The 26,149-nt window shown below is 40.2% G+C and overlaps 1 protein-coding gene across 2 annotated transcripts; it reads right to left on the reverse strand.

Moving 5' to 3' along the window:
- On the reverse strand, positions 1–24,522 carry ppp1r37 (protein phosphatase 1, regulatory subunit 37). 2 transcript variants are annotated; one of them, XM_041236295.1, is made up of 14 exons: positions 24,243–24,522; positions 22,527–24,137; positions 13,678–13,775; positions 11,981–12,026; positions 11,396–11,496; positions 10,360–10,479; positions 9,138–9,288; positions 8,878–9,033; positions 8,135–8,247; positions 7,037–7,178; positions 6,237–6,403; positions 4,395–5,319; positions 3,709–3,801; positions 1–3,100 (listed from the first exon to the last, which is right to left on the reverse strand). In XM_041236295.1, exons 2-13 carry the CDS (start codon positions 23,218–23,220, stop codon positions 3,719–3,721), a joined length of 2,796 nt encoding a protein of 931 aa, XP_041092229.1. In that variant the 5' UTR covers positions 23,221–24,137; positions 24,243–24,522; the 3' UTR covers positions 1–3,100; positions 3,709–3,718. The 2 variants fall into 2 exon arrangements, with proteins under 2 accessions (XP_041092229.1, XP_041092228.1); XM_041236294.1 differs by having other exon boundaries at positions 24,219–24,522.
- Between the last annotated feature and the right edge of the window lie 1,627 nt (positions 24,523–26,149).

The raw sequence follows: 26,149 nt of genomic DNA on the forward strand, positions 1-26,149 counted from the left end.
AAAAAAAAAAAAATTATGTAGTGTACAGCTGTGGCCAAAAAAATAAAATGAACATACTTAATTTTTTTCATGTATCAAAGAAACTCCAAATCGACATTGTAGAAGTCTACTGGAAGGCATGCCAGTAGTACAGTATTTCATGTTAGATTTCAAAATGTCACATTTTTCAATGTCAGCTTTTCATAAAGTATATGGAAAATTACAACACGGTATGTAATTCAACATGTTAATGTAATAACAGGTTTCATTCATTAGTTTGTTCTATAGGGTAATGCAAAACTTTTGGCCAGAACTGGAATCTGTTACACTAATAAACACTTCCAAGGTTAGCTGCTTCCCATAATGACAGCCGTGCTTTTACAGCAGCTGAAGACTGTGTGGAGTTGAAATGAACTTGGGTATACAACAGTAACAGACTACTGGAAGTAAGGCACGCAAACTCAGTATGGAACCAGACAGCATTTCAATGAAAAATACATGTGTGCTGTAACAAGTGCTTCTTTCAAAACTCCACATGCAAATGCAGGTAAAACCTGAGTAAATTATTCAATTAACTAGAATCTCTTAAACTCTACCCAGAGCAGCTACTGTACATCACAGGCAGAGGCAAAGTGTGGACCATTTGACAGATTGTACATCAGACTCCCACAACAGTCTCGTGGTGTGTGTGTGTGTTGTGATGGTGGTCATTATTGTGGATGGTCAACTGTACATTCACCAGGAACTGGGCAAAACCTACCATACTTCCCCCTTCCACGCAACCATTTTTTTATAACTGCAAGATGTGCAAAAAACACACATTGGGTTTCCTACGTGAGCGAATTTCCAAGGTTCTACATTTATTATGGAGTCAAATACGTGGAAATGAGCACACAGACATTCCTCTTATTGGACTATGAAGAGATCCATCACGCTTCATCAACTGGGGGTGGAGTCCACTTCATTTTTTTTTTAATATGAATAAAATTAATATGGCGAGGGTCTACAAATTGCCCATAGTGGAAATTATTGGCCAGTGTGGCTAAAGACTCTCCCTTTTAAAAAGTATTATTATTATTATTATTATTATTATTAACTCTGAGATTCTTGGAATGGGATTTTAGCACATTTTGGAAGCCAGGACTTTCAAACCATAAATCTTTCTCTTAAAGGTAAATCTCGGCTGGAATTGAACCAGCACCCCAGGTTTCAGGACTTTCATGCATCCCTCGTTTCAGCCATACATTCTATTCCTCCTTTCCTGACTCCCCACCCCCAGTTTAGCTTTTAAATTGGACAGCACAGTGTCAGACATCAACACCATTGCTGGGTTTGTTCTCACATTGAAACACACTTTAAACATAGGATATGTTTTTTTTGGCAGAAAACAACCAAAGAACTGAAACCCTGACCTTGTTCAGCCTGCCGACTTCTTTCCCCAAACAATTATTTAAAGCATCTTAAGTTTGCAGGATCGACGATCCATTGTGCTGTACAGAACCTGCTCACATACTCTCCTGCAGAGTTTGTGAATCAATCACATCATCCTCACTAAGGGTTCAACTCTAAACATAGGCGTCTTTTAGAAACATGTTTATCTGGCTATCTACTCCCTCCCCCCCCCCTTTGACTGAACTCTTCTACTCTCCAGATTTCACACTTGACTTATTTGGGCTGCATATATTTTGGTATTTAAGGCCTAAAAAGCTGCACAGCCCTAAAGCTTCAATTCTCAAATATTCAGATTGTTTAGAAATGAGAGCAGCACCACCTATAGTGTTTACTACTGGGGCAAAACTGACATTACACACCACCACTATGTACTGTACTCAATAAAGGACGTGCAAATAAAGCACAGCTGAGAGATTAAGACACCAGTTCTGAAACCATCGCTCACTGACGAATCGCTTCACATCAATGCTGAGCCCTGCTCATATATATACATATATATATAAAACAAAACAAAACAGTGGACTGCAGTGGCTACTTCAGACAGAGGTGAATAAATAACATTAAAAAGTTGTAGTGTAACCTTGATAATGGCATTGCTGTGCCTTCTGAATTAATGGGACTCGACCGTCGACCTTCAGTCTTCAGCTTTATTGACTTCCATAAGAGTCCCATTGCTACCTCATAACAAAGCACAGCAATGCCATTACACTGCTTAATGCGCAATGAATATACATGGAAACCACCTGACTATGACACTCACAATCACGACTTCAGCACATGATGACTGTGCATAGCTTGGGTAGTGTGGAAAAGGTACAAGGGTCAGACGATTGACCAAAAATGAATTAATTATCTACTGTGGAAGTAGCTATAAAATAAATAAGAAAATATCTTTAATCTCTGAAGCAGCAAAGTGGGTCTGTTGGACGAAGGCAGCGCTTGTCTCTGTGTTTCTGTGTGTATGTGTGTGCTTCCAATGGAACACTGCTACAAGAAGAGAGAATACATGCTATTTGTTTTTTTAGAACAAAAGAAAAGTTGGGCACCCGGATATATGAAGCAGAAATTCCAAGCTTCCAAATGTAGTGACTGATACTGAATCAGAAAGTGAAGAAATCCAATGGACTACTTTGCTAAGTAGTTTTCAAAACCAAAAGAAGAAACTCCGCAATGTACTTGAAATACTCCAAACTCTCTGGTGTAACACGTGCTGCAGATTGCACATGCTGCTTCTGATGCAGTGGCCATGAGCAGACCCTCTCCTTTCTCATCTGATATTTCTAGTGAACACAGAACCCACTTCTGCTGGGGGAACTTCACAGGAGCACTTTTCGGGTCCATTAAGCAGGAACATACGAGTCTGTCCAGACAGAATCCCGTTTCTTTGGTTACACTGGATAACAGTAGGAGCATCTTCCTTCTAGACTTGCGGCAGATGGAATGTAGTGATAGAAAACAAAGGAGCATTTCTTTATGTTTTATTGATTTCTTCATTTTTATTTATTTATTTATTTTTAAAGTAGAATGGGGTGACTTTTTTGTTGCACTTCAGTTTTCTTGAGGATGAATGAAACAGAGTTTAAAAAAAAAAAAAAAAAAAAAAAAAAAAACAAAAGCAGGTGAGTTCCGGGGACGGCCTGCAGTTGTCAATCCGCTGAGTTAAGGACCCCTGTGAAAAGGAGAAAGAAAACAATAAGAGATTCCAATGTTAACTGAGGGTGACCCTCTTTCGTCAATAGTACAGCTCTGTTTCTAGTGTGCAATGCTGTCATTCTCAGCTGTAGGACTGTAACTGTGCACCGATGAATCGTGACACTTTCTTTCCAGGATATGTTATTGGAATAGAGTTGTGCATTGTTTGTATTGTGACATAAGACGGCAACATAGCTCTTGTAGTCCACCGAATGGTTCCTGAATGAAGTATACGTTTGTTTTGTAGTTGGTAGCTTCCTATCTAATTTAATGGTTGTCTATTAACATAATAGTCCATCACTGAAAGATCATTTGATCTTATCATGCATCACACAAGTAGCCCATCAGAAACACAACGTATACACATTGTATCATTGAAAATGTGCTGAAATGTTCAGACTAGTAAACAGAACATATTTACAGCTTTCTTATATGTAACTATCACATTGTGTTGTACATGTAGTGTAATTGATTTGTTACAGACAATAGATTGTATTAATCATCAGCAAAAAAAGGAATGTTGCACCAAGACTTCTGTGTTTTAATAGAGGTTGTTGCTTAACTTAGTTTAATGGCTGTGTTTACCGTGGCTGTGTCACAGTGCTTCTCTCCCAGTCTCCAGACTCGCTTCTAGCAGCAGCTCTTCCAGCTTCTTCTCTCCCTCCCAACAGCACAGCTCTGCACTCAACAGCAAACACAGGGTAAAGCAGCGTTAGGGAGCCTGAGCTGACCCGTCATTGTCAGACTCCAGTCAGTAAGATACATTTCAGGTGAAAGCTTCAGAAAATATGTAATAATTTCGTCAGCACTTATGTAATGCCATGCATAGCCATCCAGCAAACAGACAGACTCATGCATTTTAATCAGATATTATAAATAATCGGTTTTAAGAATTTGGTATGATTTGCACAATTTAGTTAACGCCAGCACTGGATCGTGATGTCATGCAGTACTACACTCAGTATCACATCACATTGGAATAGAAGCCTTATAAAGAGTACATTTCATGTCTACTGTATATTATATTGTATATACACAAATGTGGGGAAAATATGGGAGAGGGACAAGTGATGGAAGGGACAAAGTGAAACTGAAATATTACAACACTGGGACAGCTACAAACTAGGATTACTACCTGGCCACAACTTAGTATACAGCGAGTTGTACAATTCAATGGAGTATATTCAACCTTTGCTGAGCATCACTGACTTATTTTTAATAACAAAGCTTAATGTGTTACATTCTGTGAGGTATCCAGTGACTGTACATACCGTCCTCGGCAGGACAGCCCACCCCTTTGGGCTCAGGAGTCTCGCAGGATTTGGGCAGGATTCGGATGAACTCTGCTTTCAATCCATTGGGAAAGGTGCCCCCTGCAGCTGCAGCACACTGCACCCCCTCCTTGACCTCTGCTTTGGAGGGGAGGTGTAGCAGAGGGCCGTCAGCAACAGCAGGGGCAGGTGATTCTGACACAGTGGACTTTAGTGGACTTGCTTGCAGGGCCAGGCTGGCCTGCCCTCCTTTCACTGGGATCAGAGTCGTCGGCTGGCTTAGCAAAGGCGTCGTCTGTGCTTTCCCCACCGCCTGCAGAGGCTGCTCTGGGGGGCTTTCCACACGGGTCACTACGAAGACTTTATGGCCCCGGCCTGGGCTGGTAACAGAAATGCGTTTCTCGTTGCTTTGTGTGGGGGAGCAGAGGGTGGCTGCAGGATCACACAGGGTTATCACTGGCCCGGGTTTATCTTCTAGCCGAAAAGAAGGTGCAGCATCTCCTGAACCACTAGGGGGCTCCACCAGCACAGCTGCTGTGGGTACAGGGTGGCAGGGTGGAGGAGGAGGAGGAGGAGTCGTCGTCTTCTCCACGGATACAGGAGCCTGTGCAGATCCCTCCACCTCATCATCAGTATCTGAATCGGATTCCTGCTCCAGGTTGTTGGAGGTTGCTGCTCCTGCTTCGTTCTCCTCCTCTTGTTTGTGTGATGGTGGTTTGCCGCCCCCTACCTCGCCCTGCCCGCTCCCCTCTGCTGCCACTCCTTCCTCAGTCTGTGGCAGTGCCATGGTGATCTCTGGCATGGAGGCAGACTGGTGCATCTTCTGCTCCGTCTCCTCCTTCTCTTTGGCCAGGATGAAATTGTGTTTGCAGCCGTTTTGGATTTCTGAGAGCAGGGCTCGCTGGGTCTCGAGGAAACTTTTTACCTGCAATAAAAAACATGCTTAAAATACAGAATTGATTGAAAAAGACATGCGCCACTTATCATAGCTTCATATAGCATCACATAAATGTAACAATGTTTCAACATGTCTTTATCAATGTCTTCATGTGTGCAAGTGTCTGTTCCTTCTTATACCAAGAGGATCATATGATGCAGTAGGTCGTTCAGCAATTTTTAAAACTAAACTCTCAAATCACAAAAATAATGAAATACTAAAGAAATGTAGACAAATTCTTCAACAAGAATTCTTTGGCTTGCAATAAAGAAAGTGAACAATCATGTATTTAACATTTAATCATAATGCGATTTCATTCTTTTTCTTTTCATTTAGAAACAAAAAAGAGTGACTAAGGTCGACTCAAATGCCTCTCGTTTCATTGGGAAAGCTGCTTATTCAGGATATTTTTACTTCTCCCGAGGCGTTCTGATAAAGTGGCGCAACTGTAATTTCGAAACAGTTTTTCTTTACCTCCTGTTGCCAAGACACTAATGTGTGAACATTAAACTTAGATTCAAAACAAAACTGTACCCCACCTGTACAGCTATGGCCAAAATTTTTGCATCACCCAGAATTTTAGGGTTGAGACATAATTTAAAAAAAAATAAATAAATAAATAAATAAATAAATAAATAAATAAATCATAAATTTTGATCTTTTATTTAACATCATGTTATCAAAGCAAATACACAATTATATCACAAAAGTCTACCAGAAGCCATAATAGTAGTACAGTATTTCATGTTAGATTTGGAAATGTTGCATTTTTCAATTTGTTAAATGGAAAACTGGAAAGCAGTATGTAATTCAACAAGTTAAAGTAACATTATTCAGCAGGTTTCATGCGACTTCATGAAGCTTCTGGCCATGGCTGTACACTACAGCTAGCTATCCTGACTCACAGCCTCTCTCTTGGGGTCCCGGTCCAGGTCTAGTCTCAGCAGGGAGGTGTTGACCTTCAGGGCAAGGGAGAGAGCCATGAGGCCACCAGTCTTGATCTCATTCTCACGGAGGTCCAGCCGCAGCAGACGCGGGCTCTCAGCAATGAATTCTGCTACTGCTACCGCCCCTGCAAGAGAGGTGCACACACAGCTCACAACACTATTACAGCAGCTCTAGTGTGAGGGGTCTCATTGACTGAGCCAAGGACAAAGAAGAATTAGGGGTAGTTGATTAAAACTTAAAAAGGAGCTGACAGACTCCAACCAATACTTTAATCACAGCACAAAAACAAAGGCCAGAGGACACTGTTGGAAAGTCAAGTAGAGAAATGCTTCTGCTAGTACTTGCTTCAGTGTACAAAACGGACAATTCACTGCAGATCCTTGAACAAGTAGGGGGAAAAACAACTCTTTGGTCTGCTAGTCATCTTAAGATATTTCATACATCCACCTTAATACAGTGCTAACTTACTTCTTATCATCACTCCTTTTCACTGGGATAAAAATCTCCCATTTTAAACTTTAATCCAGGGCATATCTGGTACATACTGTTTTCAGATTAAAAAAAAAAAAAATAGATAAAAAAATAAAAAGATCACTTCCTGAGATGTAGGCCACACGTTCTGTTTGCAGACTGTCAGAGCATCGGACACACAGAACGGTAGCAACAGCAACTGGAACTGTACTGCATTTCAAGAGCAGACCTGCAGTACACTAGAAGAGCTTCTTCAGTTGGCTGGAAGGAAGGATGGCAAGCTTACCTTCACAGGAGAGTTTCGTGGAGGCCAAGCCCAGACGCAGGACTGAGCGGTTTGCAATGAGCCCGTCCTTCAGCTTGTGGACCCCCTCGTTCCCGATGCTGTTGTGCCCCAGATTCACCGTCTCCAGGCTCTGGGTGCATGGCTGAGAGGACAGGGAGCAGGGGTTCAAATGCAATCAGATGACACAAAGGCCTAAATCCCTGCTCTACATCTGGGCTCTTTCTGGTGATTTTTTTTCTGTTTAGTACTAATATCTCAGTTATCTTGGAGGATGTAGCTAGCAGCCATCCGTTTGTTTTCTCTCTTACAAAAAAAAAAAAAAAAGGTCAACAATCTGTCCACATTGCCAAAACTTGGCAGAATTAGACCTTGCAAATGTTTCTGCTGATTTTGGGGGGGGGGGGGGGGGGGGGGGGGGTGCCATTCTGCAGGGATAAGTGTTTTAACGACTGTATTTTAAAGACTTCTCATTTTGAAGAGTGTTTTACTAGATTAAGGACAAAGGGTTGTTTTACCTTAATGGAACCACTATAGGGTATATATTCTGAATAAACTTGTCTACTGCTGCATTCTGATTTTTAACACCCTGTATGTAGGTCTACTGGTACAACTGCACTAATTTTAAAGACAACTTTGGTATATTGTTTGGCATGATGAGCTGTAATAAATATTAAAAGAAACTGTCTACATTCAAAATGGATGCAAAGCAGGAAAAATGACCTTGAAAAGGAGCGAAACTGCACAAGTGAGTGTAGCTAGGGTTCGATATACATGGAAAAATTCAATTTCTGCAATAACCCCACTGGTAAACAACTTCCTGTGTAAATATTTCATTTCTGATCATCTTATCTTTTTCTCCCGCTTGAACTAACATAACCAGCTCTTCAACCAGCCTGATCAGCCGAGATCCAGTAACTAGAAACTAGAAAAAAGGATAAAAACTGTATTGGCCTTTACTGGGGTTTCCACCAGGGACATGAGATACAGTGAATGTGGGAGGCTGCCACACAGTAAATCTGACAGTAGATATTGTTCACACAGCAATGATACAGTGGAGCACTGCTCAGAGTACACGCTGACAGCACACCCCAGACTCACCAGCGCTGCTGCCAGGTACACCATGCCGTTGTGAGTCAGCTGGTTGTTCCACAAGACCAGAGTCACCAAGCCTTTCCTCTGCTCCTTCAGGCCCTCACAGAGGTACGCCAGACCTGAGGACAACAAGCCACACGGACATGAGGATTAACCACTTGATTGCCACCAAGTGGACCAGGTATTGAAGAATGAGATTTAAGATGCAAGTATTTCCTTTGGAGTAATCTGGAGTGATGTCTTGAAGAGGGGCTGATAATCGTGGAGTGTAGTCAATCACTTCTGTCACTCTCTAGCACTGCATCCCTTCAGAGTAGGTGAGGGTTTTGAATACAAACACCGATACGATTCATAAGGCTGGAATTTTGTCACGGAAATTGATACCAAAAATCACGGAGCAGTTCGGGTAAATGTGTTACGAAAAAATCACAGGAGGAAGGGGGGCAATGGTGTGTGAAGTCACAGGGATGAAAATTCAATGTTTTTTTAAATACATTATACCTACATAAAAATAACAGTCTGTCTAGAGTATAAAGGAAATTCCATCTAAATATTTATTTATTATGGTTTTCACAACATCAATGGGGCTGCTTCAGAAGTTCTTTTTCTTAAGCCCTAGGGGTGTGTAACTGCAATTTCTGATACTCTGCGAGTAAGTGCTGAAAATCTTTATCATTTTTCATATGCATTTATTCATGCATATTCATAAACCTGCAGCAGCTGTTCAGATGAGCCCTGCATTGCCTCACCCGAGTCCAGCACATGGTTGTTCCGCAGGTCCAGGATCTGGATATAGCAGTTGAATTTCAGCAGGTTCCCCAGCTGGGCAGAGTCCTGCAGTCCGTTGAGCTTGTTATCTGCCAGGTACAGCTCTCTCAGGTTCACGTTCATCTTCAGAGCTGTGGCTGTGGAGCAGACAGCACTGGGGTTATATTAAAAAGTTCACACAATGAATGCATGACATTTACTTGCAGTCCTGTGGTTTTTCTAGCTGGTAGGTGGCACTCACCCAGTAGCATGAGGGGGCGTCCCGACAGGCCGGCATTCTCGAGGTGCAGCACCCCCAGACTGCTGCTGATGCGCAGGGCTCGTGCCACAAAGGGGGCGGAGTGGTCCAGCAGCGGAGTGTGCCTCGCATCTAGATACTGAAGACAGTTCGTCTGAGGGGGAAACAATAAGAAAACTAAACAAGTTAGCCATCCTTACATATTGTCAAGTCACTTCTGTGTTTTAATTTCATCATTTCAAATCTTTCCTAAGCTTTCCCTATCTCATTGTTTCAGCAACAACAACATGGCGAGGCAACCCATTCCATACTCTCGCCTCTCTCTGTGTAAGAAAGTCTCTCTTATCCTGTGCCCTAAATGTCAACTTCAAATTGTGTCCTTTGAATATATAGCCAAGATTTTTGTTTGCTTCCACTCAGTCTGGTTGCTGAGAGCGAGGAGTCTATTACAGCATCAAGCTCCTTCTTGTGGTGGACCTGTTCTCGTTCTATACCACCCATTTGGTATTTGAATTCTACATTTTAGTTCAGCTGGGAACAAAAATCCTGTGTTAAGCTTGAACATTAACAAAACCATGGCTTGAAACTCTCACTAACCCTGCACCCAGTCCTGGGTTTCAGAACTACCTTCAATTAAGTATATTATTAAAATATACTGACAACCTGTCTACTTCCCAAAGGGGAATCAGACCTCAGAAACCACAGCTGCTATGACAGTGATAGGTAAAAAAAAAAAAAAAAAAAAAAAAAAAGGACCATCTGTCATGACCCTTAACTTTAAAATACTAGAGTGCGTGACAAAAACATGGGTCATTTTAACACAGACCCAGCAGTTAGGGGTTCAATTATGATTATATATACATACATACATACAGACACACACAAATCTTGTGCCAAAAAGGTATAAATAAAATGACTGAGGTGTTTAAACACTTCTGGGTCTGTAAAAGCTGAATTGACACGAGTTGCAAAACCGTGCAACAAGCTTGACAAGCGAAAGTGCTGTATTCCTGTATTATTAAATGAACACTTCAAACGAAATGTCAATGCATGAAGATCTTAAAAGATCTCTTAGGACCAATGGTGGCTGCCTTGTACAGTACTGACCTCTATTCGTATATTTTTCCTGTACCTTGTTCAATCATCGGGTTTGACTGAAGATGACCATCCATTCTCCCATTTGAGCGATTTCCCCTTGAAGGCAGGAAGTGGCCCTCTTACTCACCTTCTTCATCATGTGTGCAGCGGCCTGCCAGCCACGTGTGCCGATGTGTTTGTTGAACGAGATGTTCAGGTGCGTCGCTGACTCGTAGTATTCAATCATATCGAACAGGGCCGAGGCTCCCTGGGGGGGGCGACAACAACAAGAGCCTCCTTTGTGAAACAAGTTGAGCGGCAGAATTCTTCAGGACCGAAATTAACATACACTGAAAACTGGGAGAGCGACACCTAGAGGTTCTTAAAATTCAAACCGTCATTGCATCACCTCTTTGACATTCGCATTTATTCTGAGTTTTGCTCATTGCAATTACTGTACTGGTCTGTGTTCAGGTGCTGCTCTTGCCTGCCATAGACATGTATAAGCCAAAGTGTCTTTTGAGACGCAAGTAAATTGCCACTTTGGGTACAATTTCATTTGTGTTTTTAATAAGACACTTTGGCTGATAAAGCCTATGTGATTAAAGTCTTTAAAATCTCCATCTCCAAGAACTACTAAATCTGTATATTCCTAGTCGTTCTTTGAGATCAGAAAATGCAGAACTTTTCATTGTTCCAAAAAGTCGTCTTGAAACAGCTGGAGTTTTTTTTGCTGTTGTGCTCCTCGGTTGTGGAACTCTATTCTGTTTACCATGAGGCAGGGTGAAACACTGGATTCATTTAAATCTAAACTGAAAACATACTTTTTTGATGTTCTTTTAAATAATTGGTTGTAACTGGAGTGTACCGTACACACAAGCTATTCTGGTCTGGTTTTTAACTTTGTACAGCGCTCTGAGATGCCATGGAGTGAAGGGCGCTGTATAAAAATACATTTGTATTGTATTGTAATTTATGTCTTCAATGTTATTCAATCGTGTCATGACAGGACATCTAATCATAGGGTTACATTACAGCCAATTCACAGTTATTATACCTGGTTATGTATTTATGAACCAGTAATACAATAAGGTGCTGAATAGATTGGAATGTCAGTTTTGTCTCCCGATTATGTAGAAGGCTCCATGGTGCTCTAGAGTGGAATTCAAAAGGACAAAACTCACATCTTCGTCCAAGTTTGTTTGCTCCAGATCAACAAGTTTAAACTGAACCCTCTTGAAGATCTCTTCCAGTGCATCACATGCCCTGTAGTCTAGCTTTTCACCTGAGGAAAGAAGCAAAAGACATTTTAAAAAGACTGAACGCAAGAAGTTAGTTTGTCATTGTGTCGAGTCAGAGTGCTTGTGGAAGAAAGTTTCCTTTAGTATTACTACATATTCTAATATGGCACCATGTTACCTATAACAAACAATGGGATACAAAGGAACTTCATCTAGAATGAACACTCAGCTGTGGTAGACGTAGAAATACTTCTAGTTTAAATGTCTGTAACTGAATGCAAGTTTCTTTTAGTAAGTCTAACCAGAAATTCCAGATGGCTGCATCGCACTTACATATCAGTAGATCACAAAGTAATAGACATATTGAATCAAGACCAGCTTTGCAAAACATAAAATCATCTAAATCAGAATCTCTACCCTCTTTTGCCAGTATACTATCCAGATATTATCAGCTCTCCTCAGTAACCAGCAAAGAAAGATGCACGCTGGTCCAAACATGTGTACAAGAACAAGGAAATTAATACAAACCTTTCAGATCAAGGCATTCTGTCCTCTGGGTCAGGTCTTTGATTTCCTGAAAATAAAAGGAAAATGAAAAATGTAGTTTAAAATCAAAATAGTTTCAAATAACAAGCTGGTTTTTAATCACAGACAACCCTGATGAGGTGGCATTGCTTTGGTATCTGACCTGATCATCTTTATGGTAGCACCCTCTTTGGCTTGGACCTTCCTGACACAGTCAGCAACCAGACTGCAATACCCTCAAATCAGGCTTTTACTGCTTAAATCATTTAAAAAGCAATTTTTATTAGAACATAAACCAGCATGTAATCTCAAGTAATTCTCTTCGTCTTTGAAATGATCAACAACGATTCTAGATTTCTTAAAAGGATAGTTGACAGGCGGCCAAACCGTGTTGTAAACAAGACGACGCATACAGACAGAGTCCCTCACGGATATCCAAGGATTCAGATCAGATGATCACAGGGAAATTTCTTTACAATGCACTACACTAATCTGCTAACAGGCATCTTGTTGTATTATGTCATCTCATAATCCAAGCCTCAATTTGTTTTATATATAAGCAAAAAAAAAAAAAATATATATATATATATATATATATATATATATATATATATATATATATATATATATATATATATATATAATATATAATAAATAATAATAATACACCCTTGGTAGCAGCCTGTGTGGGGGGTATGTGTACAAATCAAGCCCTATTTCAACAATAGGTGAAATGAAATAGGAAAGGCTTTCAGAAGCTAAGCAGGCAAACAGAGATGTCTTTAACCTTGTGCAGTAACAGATACCATGTTTTAAAAGGAAAACACATGTTTGCTAAAACATAGATTATCATCAAACGTACACGTTCTAAGGTTATCTCTGATTAAAGAGAGTAACTTACCTTTGTAGACCTTATCATATACCTTCACTATAGCATCAGTACACATTTCAAAATGTACTCGCAGAATAAAACTGTGTACCAAAATTTTATTTTTTGTCATTTAGGGTACTCTTTAAAAATCAGCCCTGCCTCAAAGTGTGTGTTACATTCCACCCACACCGCCAACATCCGCAGCAGTGTACAAGTGGAGAACTTCCACTCTCATACAAGCTCTCATAGGGATGTGCAACAAAGACACACAGAGCAAGTGTTTCCCAACCTCACCTTCTCAATCTGCCTCTTTGAAATAGGAGCTAGTGAATGGGCAATGAATAAATGACTGCTTGCTCAAGTAGCATATAAGGCGAAACAAGTACGTTATTAGTAATGTACATCTCCTGCCGCATCTAAAAAAAAAAAAAAATAATAATCGGGTTTTCAATTTAATGACCACCGTTCACGGTATACACTGTATCAGTTACAGATAAATCCGCTCCCCATAACGAATCGGTCAGACTCTGTCGTCTAGAAAGCTGTAATGTGGTTCTGTTCAGATTGTCAACCTACGGCCCCCCCCCTTGCGATACAGAAATGTTTCCTGAAGCTGACCCGAGTTACCTGGATTCCAATACAAACTGGAGGAGACAAGTAGCGCACTCCAGATTCAGAGCATTGATGAAACATTTCAGGTGCGAAATGCTCTTTCAACTAAACCGTCAAATATCACAAAGCTTTATTTTATGAAGCAGACAGTGCAATGTTCCGTTTTACATTCACCCATCAGTTTAATGCAGTCTGTGTTAAAGTGGACGAGGCTTACTTGTATTTGCTTCAGTAGTTTCTGGATAGGCTTACAGTTTACTTTCTGGCAGGCAAGTTTGTAAGCTGCGATGATCTCGTCCACTGTCACATTCTGAGCTGAAAGAAAAGGTTTAGAATAACATTTAACAACATTCAGTATGTAATTTACAATTCTGTAAAAATATGACAGCACACCCCCACATATCCCCAGGATTTGACACTCTCGATAACATATTCTAAACAATGCTAATACCAAAGTTCATGACATTTGGATAGGTGGTTCTCCATATATTTGCAAGAGAGTAATTTAGGCATGTCCAACTCGTAGGGGATTTCATCCCCGCCAGGTGATAATAATGCAGTTATGGCAGAGACAGAGTACCTTCAGGGTAAAGACTGATCACTCAAACACCCCCAGGTGTAACCCATACAATTCAAATGACTGCAGCTACTGCCCACAAACATTTACAAATACATTATTATACTATTTATATTATTCTGAAAATCCAAAGAAAAACAAAGAAATCCTCACTAACAACAAACTTGAAATATTCTCATACTCCAAACAATGTTTGTTACACTCCATTTCAAATTGCATATGGAGATGAGCAGTTCTGTAGTAAACCTATACAGTTAAACACTTAAGCCCGACTTACAAGCGCCTCCACTATAGTCCTATTGCCAGGGATAATGAATATTCCTGAATCTACTAAAACTGGCCACAGCATTGAGAAGTACAAGAATCAAGCAGTAAGGGGGTCCCAGAGTGTGTGACACCCTTGGTACAGTCAGGGAAGTGCAGGTTCGTGTCCTGGCTGTGCAAAGTTGATGATCATTGTTGGGGACTCCCACATGTTAGGGAGCCAAAACCGACAGGGACTGTGTCTCCTCTTGGTGTTACAGCACACCCTACTGGCCAGCAGCCAGATGAGCGACACCTGCAGGCCTGGCCTTTGTCCTTTAGAGGCCGGTAGCTCTCTGACATCCACGCTCGAGTTCCTGGGTGTTAAGAGTGAACTGGCTTGGTCCTGGGATCGGAGGATGCTCATAGAACCTTCAGTGCTCCCGCGCTGTATGGGGTATTGCTGCGGCGAGGGAACATAACAGGGGTAAAATAACTGGGCACACTAAATAAAAATAAGACTCAAGAGAGCATGAGGGTTGCACGAGTGTTGGCAAACGGACGGTGTATTTATTAGCCAGTGAAAAGGCCATTGTTGACAGGATCATGACATGAAAGGCCCTTACTGACAGTGCTCTACGATGTGTACTTATCTAATGCTGGGCTTTGAAAACTTCACAGTTTCAGCCTTGAGTCCTTTTACTGTCTCTGCATCTTGTTCAATGGGGGGGTATTGTTAAGCCACCCTTGGAATAAACAGTATGATATATTTTGGACTCATGCCTTAAGCTGCTTACTTTGCACTATAACAGATGTATTTGGCAGGCTTGCATTCCAGTAACTTGCTGGAAGCAACTGTAAAATACAATCCCCCTTTTCCTTTACTCACTTTTTACTTATAAATAAAATACCACTGGGTCCTAATCCTGTCCTAAAACTGAAGATACTGGTGAAATAAAAGGTGTACCAAAACTAAATACATGTATTAAAAGGTGTTAAATATCCTGAAGCCTAAACTGACACAATATTCAAATTTGAACCAAGGTAGCTCTAACCAGCTGGGGGCTACTACAGTAAGTCTACACTTAAACAGGACTTCAGTAGATCTGGACTGGATAAGAACTGAACACTGCCTTCATTTATGGTTAGACTGCTCCACACTTAAACAGCACACAGACTCGCCACAGTTTAGTTCACTGCAGCTAATAATCAAATACCTTGTGGCAACATGAACGGATAAGACTGAACATCATGAAACTGGCTGTACATGTTTCTTTGATTGTAATAAATAAGTAGGAGTGAATATTTAAAAAGAGGTTGCAATTACTAAATATTCAGCATTGTCGGTATATAACGCTGGCAAATATCTATTTCTATTTTTATGTCTGTCGCAAAGGGGTATTATTCTTACAGAACAAAGACAGGCTCTGTTGTAAGGAATATGAAGATTTAAAAAAAAGATATGCAAAGTCTGGCTCTGTGCTATCACGCAGAGTAATGTGCAAGACTCCTGTCCCTCTGATCTGCATCCATTGTGCCTGCAGTGCTGTTTCACCTGTGGAACCGCACTGTTATATAGCCGAAAAGAACGCATGCGGATACGATTCTTGCATTACACTTATTACAGTCGTTGGTGAGCTTTGAGCTCACACTGCCTAGCAGACATATAAAACAACAGGAAAGGACCCATCTATTACCCATAGCAGAGAAAAAGCAATTCCAGAAATATACCCTGGCAATGGCTTGAATACAGACTAGAGAAATAATTACAGGCAACAGTACCGAGAAAAAGCAGGTCCCTGTGCTCCACTCCAACAGCACAGCATTCAAAATACACATGGACAGTTCAATCAAAAACAGACGTGACTACCAAGCCAAGTCAGTATTTATCAAAACAAAAATCAGGAAGACGTGTAATCAAATTGACAGTCAAACTCTCAGAATCTGCTGTCAAGATGTATAGTGGCGTTACTACTGAAGTAAATGGGAAATTAAAGTAGACAGCTAACAAAATAACCCCAGTAAATCTTAGCTAATACCATCACTTAGCTGAGCTCACATTTTCCTAGGAAAGAGGCTTACTTTACATTATGTTAAAAAATGCTTCTTTTTAATGGTATTTTATTCACAGCATTTGCAAACAATACCACTGGAGAACACCTCTTGTACATGAAATGCTTCTTCGTGTTTTCAGTGACCAGATGTATCTGAAAGGAGTATTTCATAGCAGATTCAAATAAAAAATAATCTAATAAACCTTTACCACTTATGAAATTACGAGATTATTTTGTGTTTAAAGATCACAGTCCCCCCGCAAACTCAGTCAGTAGCACAGCCCTCCTGAGGTTAAATCTCATGACCAGCTAGCTAAACAAAATCAACAATAATGAGTGTTCCTCCATCTGTAATTGAAGTACATCTATTACAGTATGCACGTATTACAAAAAAATAATATCACAGAACAGGGAAATTACAAAAATGACCCATCAACCTTACCATCAGAAATCTGTAAAACAAGTCAATCAAATAGTAAGGGCTAAATTACAAGGATTATTTATTTGCTAGTGGTATCAATATTATTTATATATTGATGGAACTGAATCTATTTAGCTTAGGACAAAGAAGGGCTAGGAAGGACCTGATCAAGGTTTTTAAAATCAGGTCAAACCAAGTAATCACTTCAAGCACAGCCATGAGACAAGGAAATTAGGTGGCGACACACTTTAACAGAGAGTGGGAAGTGCATGGGTTACAAGCCACAGTGATGTTGCTGAGCCTTTGGGATTCTTTATGCTTTAAAATTGCACAAGGCAGTTACACTGTTAAAAATAGCAAATGTGTCTTACACACCTACATTCTTGTAGATAGCCCTTGAATTCAAATGAAGCAAACATTAAGGACTAAAGGCTGGGCTGCTTTTCTGATTAACTAGAGGGTACGGTCTTTCAAAGGGCGTTCCTTTATTTTTAGCTCAATCAATTAATCAATGAAAGGCGTGTTCAACAGGGGGCAAAGGTTTGCTTCATCTTCTGTGCTGTGGTGCGCTGCACTGCACTGCACTACTTGAAACACCAGTGAGATTGAGCAGATTAGCTCAAAAGGGGCAGATGAAATAAATCTTCCGGGTGCTGCAAAAGGAGGCACAGTGCCTTGAGTCAGAATCAAATCATTCCTAGTGCTGTTAAACATTTATGTACCAGATCTACACCTTTCTATTGCTTTGGACCAACGATTTTGAGACTTTTAAGAACCGGTCTAAATGCACTGCAGCAGATTATGTTGAAATGTGGACAGCAAGCATACTGTACTGTATGTAGAATTGATTAACCTTTTGCTCTAGTACAACTGCTGATGTTAGGAACCTAGAAAGAAACCTTCTGATCTGCAAGTTGGATACAAGGGTCTATTTTCTTTGAAGTGGAATCTCCTGTTAGACTAGTTGCTAAGAAGTGCTTGAGAAAACTATCTTGGCAGCACAATATTCCCAGAGACCCTAAAAACTGATTTCTTGCTATGAGAACATAAGAACGTTTATGAATGAGAGGAGAACATTCGTCTCATCAAAGCTCATCCAGTTCCTAGTAGCTCATTGATCTTAGAAGTTTAAGTCTGGTCTTAAAAGACACATTTCCACCTGCCACTGGGACTGACTTGAAAGTGGTTTGAAATCAGGCTTGTTCAGCAGTAGCACAAGATTTTATTGCAGACAGGCGGAACCCCATCTCTCCAGCATGTGCTGACAGTGGAAGTTACCTGCAGAGAGGGAACTGGGTGCATTCCCAGTTTATACAAAAAAGATTCTGTGTTTTATCAGTTTTTCAAATAAAACTCCACACACCACTGAAGTTTAGTACTATTTAGGACCCAAGCGGCTACAAAATATTATTTAATGTTTTTTGAAAAATGTAGAGTTCTGCCAAGTACATTATTATCCATTCAGCCAATATCAAATTATTGTGAAATTACATCAAACCCCCAAACCACATTATTGTTCAAAATCAAGCGCTACTACTGTGCTTTCCATTTCTCTCAGCATAAATTAACGAACCTGTCGGTAAAGCACACTGTTTTCTGCCATGACCATTACAGCATCAGAACTGGGATACATTTTCTGCTAGTTTTTTGTTTATTTGTTTGTTTCTGGAGCAAAGTTCTTGCTGTGCCAAGTTGCCGTTCTTGGCTGTGGATTCCACAGGGGGTATTGTGTTGACGCTCCCATGCATCCAGGACACAGAATTGACAGGGACAGTTGCCTCACCACGGTATACTACAGTGCCCCTACTGTCCAGGCATCCAGTGAGCTCAAACCAACACCTGCTAGGCTGGTCCTCCAGGGGGTGGTAGCTCATTGGGCTCCTAGGTATAAAGAAGCAAATGGCTTGGTGTTGAGGGAACAAAACCAGTCTTTTGAAATTTGGATTAAAAAAGATGGGTGTAAAATATTTTATCTAAAAATTTAGAATTCCCTACTCTGCACTCTTTTGCCACCATTGTAACTGGAAACCAAAATCTTTTCATTTTTGTCTTAACCTGTAATATCATTCATGATATAGTAGTCATAATTAGATCAGCCACTTCTGGATAATACAACACAGCAGTAATACGATGAATTCAGGTCTGCTGCATCCGAACAGGCTGCTGTACAGTTTGTGTGAACTCCCTGGCTGCTAGACAATACAGCCTTCTAGGTTTTCGGCGATATTAAGTTACACATATACTGAGAGAATACATAGCCAGCAATTATTACAAAAGATGTTTAGGGAGTTTCTGTCCACTAACCACAATCTAATGAAGAGCCCGATACTGTATTGCCCCATTCATTAATTAGAAACAGGACAGTGGGTGGTGGAAGGCTTCATTATTTAAACACAAGAATCAATGCACTGAAATGGAAGCCAGTGGGTGCGTGCAGTGCAGTAGCAGCCTATCACAGCGTGATTGAGTTCACGCTGATCTGCAATTCATATGCAATGCCTATTGGACTTTATTAAAACAGTTTCCTCTGGAGTTAGCCATGCTAGGGCAGTCATCACAACGTTGTGTGGGGAGATTATTTAAAATAGGAAGCAGCTTGCAAAGCAAAAGAAACATTTAGAGTCACTAAATTGGGATGTGGGTTTCTTGCTTTACAAGACAAGACAACTGCCCTGAAATGTCATGAGTCTTCTACAAACTTTCACGGTAGACTCCTCTCTCTTACAGACCTTTTGATTTCCAGCTAGAAATGAGAGCTGTTGTGAAATCAAACAAAGCAATCCCGGGGGTATAATTAAAGAGGAATGTTCTATCTGATTGAAAGGTTTGTAACCATGCAGGAAATCAATATGTGGAAAAGAACTCATTGTCTCTATGTGAGCAACTTAAAAAAAAAAAAAAAAAGTCAAATGAACTTTAGTCACAGGCAGTCATATTAGGTCTATGTCAGAGTGAGCAACACATTTAGCATGCAGGGTTTACTTAACTCTGAAAAACATAAGAGCCATGGCTGCTGAGATATGAGCTTTATAAAATTACTGCCACAAATTGTGCAACACCGTCAATCAAATCCAAGAGAATCTTAGAGTACAGCTGTGTACAGAGTATGAAGTCAATATCTCAAAGCGTTAGGCCTTTACCACACAGAAACCAAAAAGTCTATTAACCCCTGTATGACAGCCATCAACAACAAAGCGAGGAAACATAGTTAGTAGATGTTCGAGAGTAAATGTTCAGTCAGTTTAGAATTGTTCCTCACCCTCTGTCGAAAGCGTGCAAGTCAGCTATCGAGGGCAGCTGTAGTGTTTAAAGTAGAATGTGTGCCGAGGAAGACTACTTACTCAATGTTTATTCAACACTTTAAAGCACACAAAAAGACAGAGATTGACATCGGTATTTATCACATTTTTGTGTTTGCTATTTATAAATGAACTCACCTATTCATATTAATATTTATTCCATACACATTAATGTTGTAGTGTGTTAAAGTTTAACCCTTTAAAATGTGTTTAATTGTAGGAAATGAAACAGCATCTAAGCTCTCCCCAGCAAACACAAAGGGCTATGTAATCGCGGGAGTGCCTTTTGTGTTTATTGTCATGTATAAACACAGCAGTTGAATTCCTTTTGTTTCAGGGAGTGTTTGATTGCTGTTCAAACTGGTTAAACACTACAGCCATATACCCTGTCTAGCTAATACTCAGACACTTCCTCCAACAATGTGTACATGGTACTGTGTACAACAATGCTTATATAGTACTGTACATAACACTTTACACAGAGAGCCTGACACATTCTCAGTTGCATACTGGAGATACTAAGCTTGCAGGAATAGAGGGCTGTAGTTCACATAAAAAGCATGGATTTAATTTAGCCATTAAAATTGAGACAAAACAATGACGTCTTCATTTTTGGGGTGTCTGATAGCTCTGATAACGCTACCAGCTGGTTTGATTTGAAAGAGCTTTCAAATCCTGCTCATCAGACAAATCTTTTATAAAAAGCGATGCAAAAATGTAATCCCATCCAGGGGATGGTTGACTTTTGCGTTGTTGATTGCATATGGAACTGGCTGCAGCCCCAGTTTGATACTAGGAATGAGATGAGATTGAGTTTTACAGTTTCATGTTGCAGATAGAAATGTGGCGCAAGATGTCTGGAGAACCTGGAAAAGAACTGCTCCCTGGTGGATATATATATATTTATTTTCTAGGATACTGGTGACTTCCTTGTTAGTCACTTCAATTTACTGTCACCGTTTTCTGTACAGGACTAGCTCAGCGAAAGCTTGGACTAGATTCCTGACGCATGCTAAGGAGGTATCGGAAACAAACTACTTCCCAAGTTAAGTGTTACAGAACACCACGGATTCAATTATGCTTTTAAATATCAGATTCCTTGGCTTCAAGGTTTATTTCTTTACAGACCTGTGATCAAGACAGTAATGGGACCGACACAGGAGAAGCAGTAAACTAGAGGACTGGCTCACACTGGTCACTTGACCTTCCCACGTGTGCTTCATCAGTCAAAGTTAAAAAATAATTACATTTTCCAACTACTGTACACTGGGAAACAATCATTGACTGCTTTAACTGGAATAATCTGCATCACACCATTCAAACACTATACCACAGAGTTAGTCAGAGACAGAGGAGAACTTTCTACAATTCTTCTGAAAGCGAAGAGGAATTACACAAGGGCATCTGGAAAAAAGTCCTTTTAAATATCTCAAACACACAGGTAGGTTTTATTCTACTGTATTGTTCTTTGGATTGGTTTGGATGAAAAAATAAAAAAATTCAAATCACCACGGCCCATATTTATATAACACCAGTACACTAAACGCATCCCAGTTAAATACATTTATTCCATTATTTATTTATGTGCTAGAGAATAGAGCCGCTGCAGTGAATCCTGATCTGTAACACTTACATGTTTAAAGTGGTTCATTTATTCAGACACTGGAAAGAAGACATTATTCCAGCCTCAGTGACAGCTTTGTGTTTACTATGTCTTAGACTTTTCATTCAGTCTCTCCAACTATCTGTATTGTTTTATTACAGGCCATGTTTTGTATTGGCTGGGGCTACGGGAATGAGCAGGTGTTGGAATGGGTAGGATGCTGTTGGGAAAAGGGACCATAAACATGCATTAAGGACCATAAACAAGGTGGGTACTGACAGGTAATCAACACAAGTACAATAGCAATAGAAGATAATAAAAAATAATCTCTGCTGAATAGCATCTGCTGTATCTACAGGTCAGTGCCATACATATCCCAAGTCAGGGCTGCAATCATAGAGGTATGTATTGTGAATCAACACAAGAACAAAAACGCTCATTGTAGTTCACTTAACAGTTCTGAAATGAAGAATACATGCGTTTTGTACAGCAGTGGGTATGAACACACTCTCCCTGCTGTATATTTTTGTCTTTTCAAAACGGTCATTTGATATTACTCTGCATCACACAAGTAGCCCATCAGGACCATTGCACGCATTGTGACCTGCACCTTGTATTCACTGAACCCTGAGCAAGCATCACATAAACATAGATCACTATGACATACATTCCTACCATGCACATGTAGAAAGGTAAGCAAACAAATATAGACAGGGAGGCAGGCTGTTTGCCTATTCCCAGGCTCTCTTGAGCTAAAGAACATCCACTGGGTTACATCACAATTGGACAAGCAGTTATTTAGAATGTGCGAGACACACTGTACCCCCCCAACACAGAGCACGCTGTAATGTAATACTATGCACATTTACCATGCCTCCAAGGATCCTTAGGCTCCACAGCCCCGGATATGATGTCCTCATCGCAGGGAAAAGTGACCCTCTTCCCTCCAGGTTTGAGAAGCTCAGGAGGAGGGGGTGGTGAAACTGGTCCCCCTCCTTGATTGAGAGTGGCTTCCTTTACATCGGTGTTCGGTGCAGGGGCTCCCAAAACGACAGAGCAACCTGAAGCCGGTATTGGAGCAGATTCCTGCACTGTCTGAAGTCTGTCACCCTGCTCGGGACTGACCTCCAATGAAGTGACTGATGTTTGTAAAGTTAAATCCACACATGCCGCTGCATCATTCCCAACATGGTCCAACCCCGAGTCCACAACCCTTTCAGCAGACTCAGCGTCCTCCAGGCTGTTTCTCTGATCATGTGGCTTGTGATCTTGATCAGCGCTTGAATCAGTTATGTGGGGAGCCTCTGTCTTAGTACCCCCATTAACCTCCCCACTCTCTCCAAGCTCCTGGAGGGGGGCGGATTCAGCAACCCTTTCCAGTTCACAGAATCCCATCTCTCCCACTGACCCATCATCCGCTCCAATGTGAAATTTCACCATCTCGCTAGCCATCACCTGTTGGCTATTCAGGGGGCAAATTCCAGCTCTGTCAGCTAGTTTAACGAGCGTCTTTTCTTTGGCATTGCTCAATTCTGTGACAGTGTGATGCTCTTCTCTGTTCATTTTCTCATTTCTAGCCAACCGTCAAGAGCTCAACTTAATGATGTACATGTACAATACTTATATAACATATATTCTCTTAATATTCAAGTATGACCTTACACTAAATTAGATGTAGTGTGGCTTGCTTTTCAGGAATGTCTACCTTCCTTCCTTGGCTTTACGATAGCTTTTTTTTGTGTGTGTTTTTCACTAAGTGTATCTTATCAGAGAACAGATACAGCTGGTGCAATAGTCCACTCCATTTTTCGTAGTGCAAACTTGTTGATGTTATGTGATTATCCTCCAAGTGTTTCTGATAAAGTCGTTTGTATTTTGTTTGTTTTATTAATAATAACATTTATAGAGGAACAAAACTGCGTCGTATTTATACATATATTTTAAAAATAATAATAATAAAACAACAATGCTACATAATCCCGGGTCTAGCTAATTCCAATGTTTACGAGTTTGTTTATTTATTTATTTCACTTTCCTCGTCTTTAATGTCAATAATAATAATAACAATAGCCCTATACACAGACAGCCCTGGCTCGTGCTTAACAGACATCAAGCTGCAATCATTCTTGCTTCCGTGCTAGTCACTTTGCCCCACCTAATCCACACTGTCATTTACTTTAAATGTCACTGTTGTTTTCATACTAGGCTATCGCTTCGCATTTTTTTCTTATTTTGGTCTTTGTTATTTTAAAGCTACTTCAACTCTTCTTCAGACCCCCTTTGGGTAATTGGATGGGGATATGCTTGCATGCAGGGTAGCTCGCATCCCGTCCAACACGCTTTTACACTGACATCTGATAAACGTATCCTTAAATCCTCGACTCACTCCTCACAAAACAAGCAATACGTCTCCCGATCACCAGCATAGCACCTCTCGAACGCAAGAGTCCCTCTGCCACGGTAGTTTTCACAGAGGCCGACTGAGGAGGAAAAAAAACACATTATAATCTTAATAATCAAATATGGTGTGCGATTAAGTAGTTGCTTTTAAAATTACATACCATATAAGTTTGGCTTTCATTTACCTATTCGTGTAACCCAACCTACAGTTGCGGCGAATCTACAGACCGCTTCTCTTCACTCAATTGCTTGTTGTTGCCCATTTAATTGTCATCATCGGGCTGAGCGCCAGAACCAGCCCGTCTTCAGATCAGCACTTTCAACACAAAACGTTCTTCAAAATAGACAGAAATACATAAATAAAAATACAAAATAAAAAACTGTTCAGATATTTTTTTAATTGTGTGAATTCTCGTTGTATTAATTCCTTGCGTATAACTTTTGTAGTATTTTTTTTTTTAATTGAATCTTGTACTTGGATGTTTACACAGTGGCTGCACCCTACCCCATGTGTTCAGTAAACAAATAATTTATTTTCTGCCGCCTACCCCATGTGCTCAATAAACAAATAATTTACTTTCTGCCAGCCCTTTTTCGGGAAATTCTACGTAGAAAGTCCATACTCCTGTTTATTTAGATAATATACTAACAACTTAATGCTGTGTTTCGTATTTCAATTCAACATTTGCACGTATTATATAAGTAAGTAGCAGTGCTTTGGAACTAAGTGTTGCAAAACACAAACACTCTGGCAAGTGTACGCCAGCGAGCACATCGTGTCCCAGAAACAAACAAACAAACAAAAAAACAGGTTCATAAAACAGCTCAGTAAAACACAATTAAAGATGTCCCGATGCTGTCTTATTTATTGTGGCAAAAGCCTATTGATTTTTAAAAATGTGTTTATTTATTTTAATGTCCAAGTAATTCTGAAATCTAAATTCATAATTAAAAAAAAAAATAATAAATTCTGCAACTGTATCCAATCTGTGAAAGCCAAGTAATTCCAAGCACTTCCTGCAGGTGAAACGGACTGATCCACCGATTTCTAAGGATCCCATGTCGGTATATCCATAAATATAATCAATCACTTTAGGGCTGGTTAACTAAAATTCATCTTGGAAGAAGGTAAAGCCATCTGCTGTAGGTGTAGAAGATGAATAAATTAAAATAATGTGATTAACAACAAAAACAACAAATACTTCTAGCACACACAACTTTAAAACAATTCAATCAAAAACATAAGGTAAAACGTCCCAGTATTACCTTACACTTCAACATTTCAAGTGTACTTATGTAACCAGGTTAAAAATCTTGAGACGTGCATCTCACTTATAAGGATGTCCTGGCAAGAGGAGGCGACAAGAAATAACATGATCAGCTTTATTATTAAAGTAAAAATTACACCTTAAACTATCGTGTTTCCGAAAAGACTCCCAAAAAATGAACGCAGGTAGTGAAACATGCTGCTTTCATTTCCCGTCTCTCTGGGACTGGGTATATAAAAAATATTCAATTTATTAACTTCAGAAGCAGCCTATGTGGTTAAGCCCTATACGATAATCTACAGTGAGACTCATAATCTCATATCAAAACACACTTATTAAAAAGGTGATAATGAAGTGTTCCTATAACATACATGGTAGAAAACCCTTTAAGAAGTAAGATTTCGAATATTTTAAAAACCTACTCCGTAAAAGGAATTTCTAACATCAGGAACAGTACCCTAAACCATTTAAACTTGTCCCTTTTCTATTATTTTGATTGCTGTTTGTAAAATGATGTAAACCTGGTGATTGTAGACTGTGTTGTACGGTATATATTTGCCAGATCATTACAGGCTAATAAGGTAACCACGATATTAAATACCTGGTCTGTTCCTCTATGTCTATGCCCTTGTCAGAGCTGCAGATCTCCCAGCCACTTAGACTGTCCTCCCAAGTGAACACTGGGGCTTTCTGAGAAGTCTCTGGAAAACCTGGACAACAGAGATGGGCCAAATATTCACATTGAGACCATTCTTGAATTCAGCTCCAGAACCCTGATTAGAGGGTAGAGAAGGCAAGAGTACAGCAAAGGCGGTAATGTCCCA

This window comes from Polyodon spathula, chromosome 40 (genome assembly GCF_017654505.1).
Source record: "Polyodon spathula isolate WHYD16114869_AA chromosome 40, ASM1765450v1, whole genome shotgun sequence".
In the NCBI taxonomy this organism is placed as follows: Eukaryota; Metazoa; Chordata; class Actinopteri; order Acipenseriformes; family Polyodontidae; genus Polyodon; species Polyodon spathula.

Bases quoted from the DNA above. Each gene is read 5' to 3' on its own strand.
- ppp1r37 (XM_041236295.1), bottom strand. From the start codon at position 23,220: ATGAACAGAGAAGAGCATCACACTGTCACAGAATTGAGCAATGCCAAA. The intron at 12,027-13,677 runs GTAAGCCTCGTC...TTTTATTTTCAG, and splicing joins AACTACTGAAGCAAATACAA to GAAATCAAAGACCTGACCCA. The intron at 5,320-6,236 runs GTGAGTCAGGAT...TTTTTATTGCAG, and splicing joins GGGACCCCAAGAGAGAGGCT to GTAAAAAGTTTCCTCGAGAC.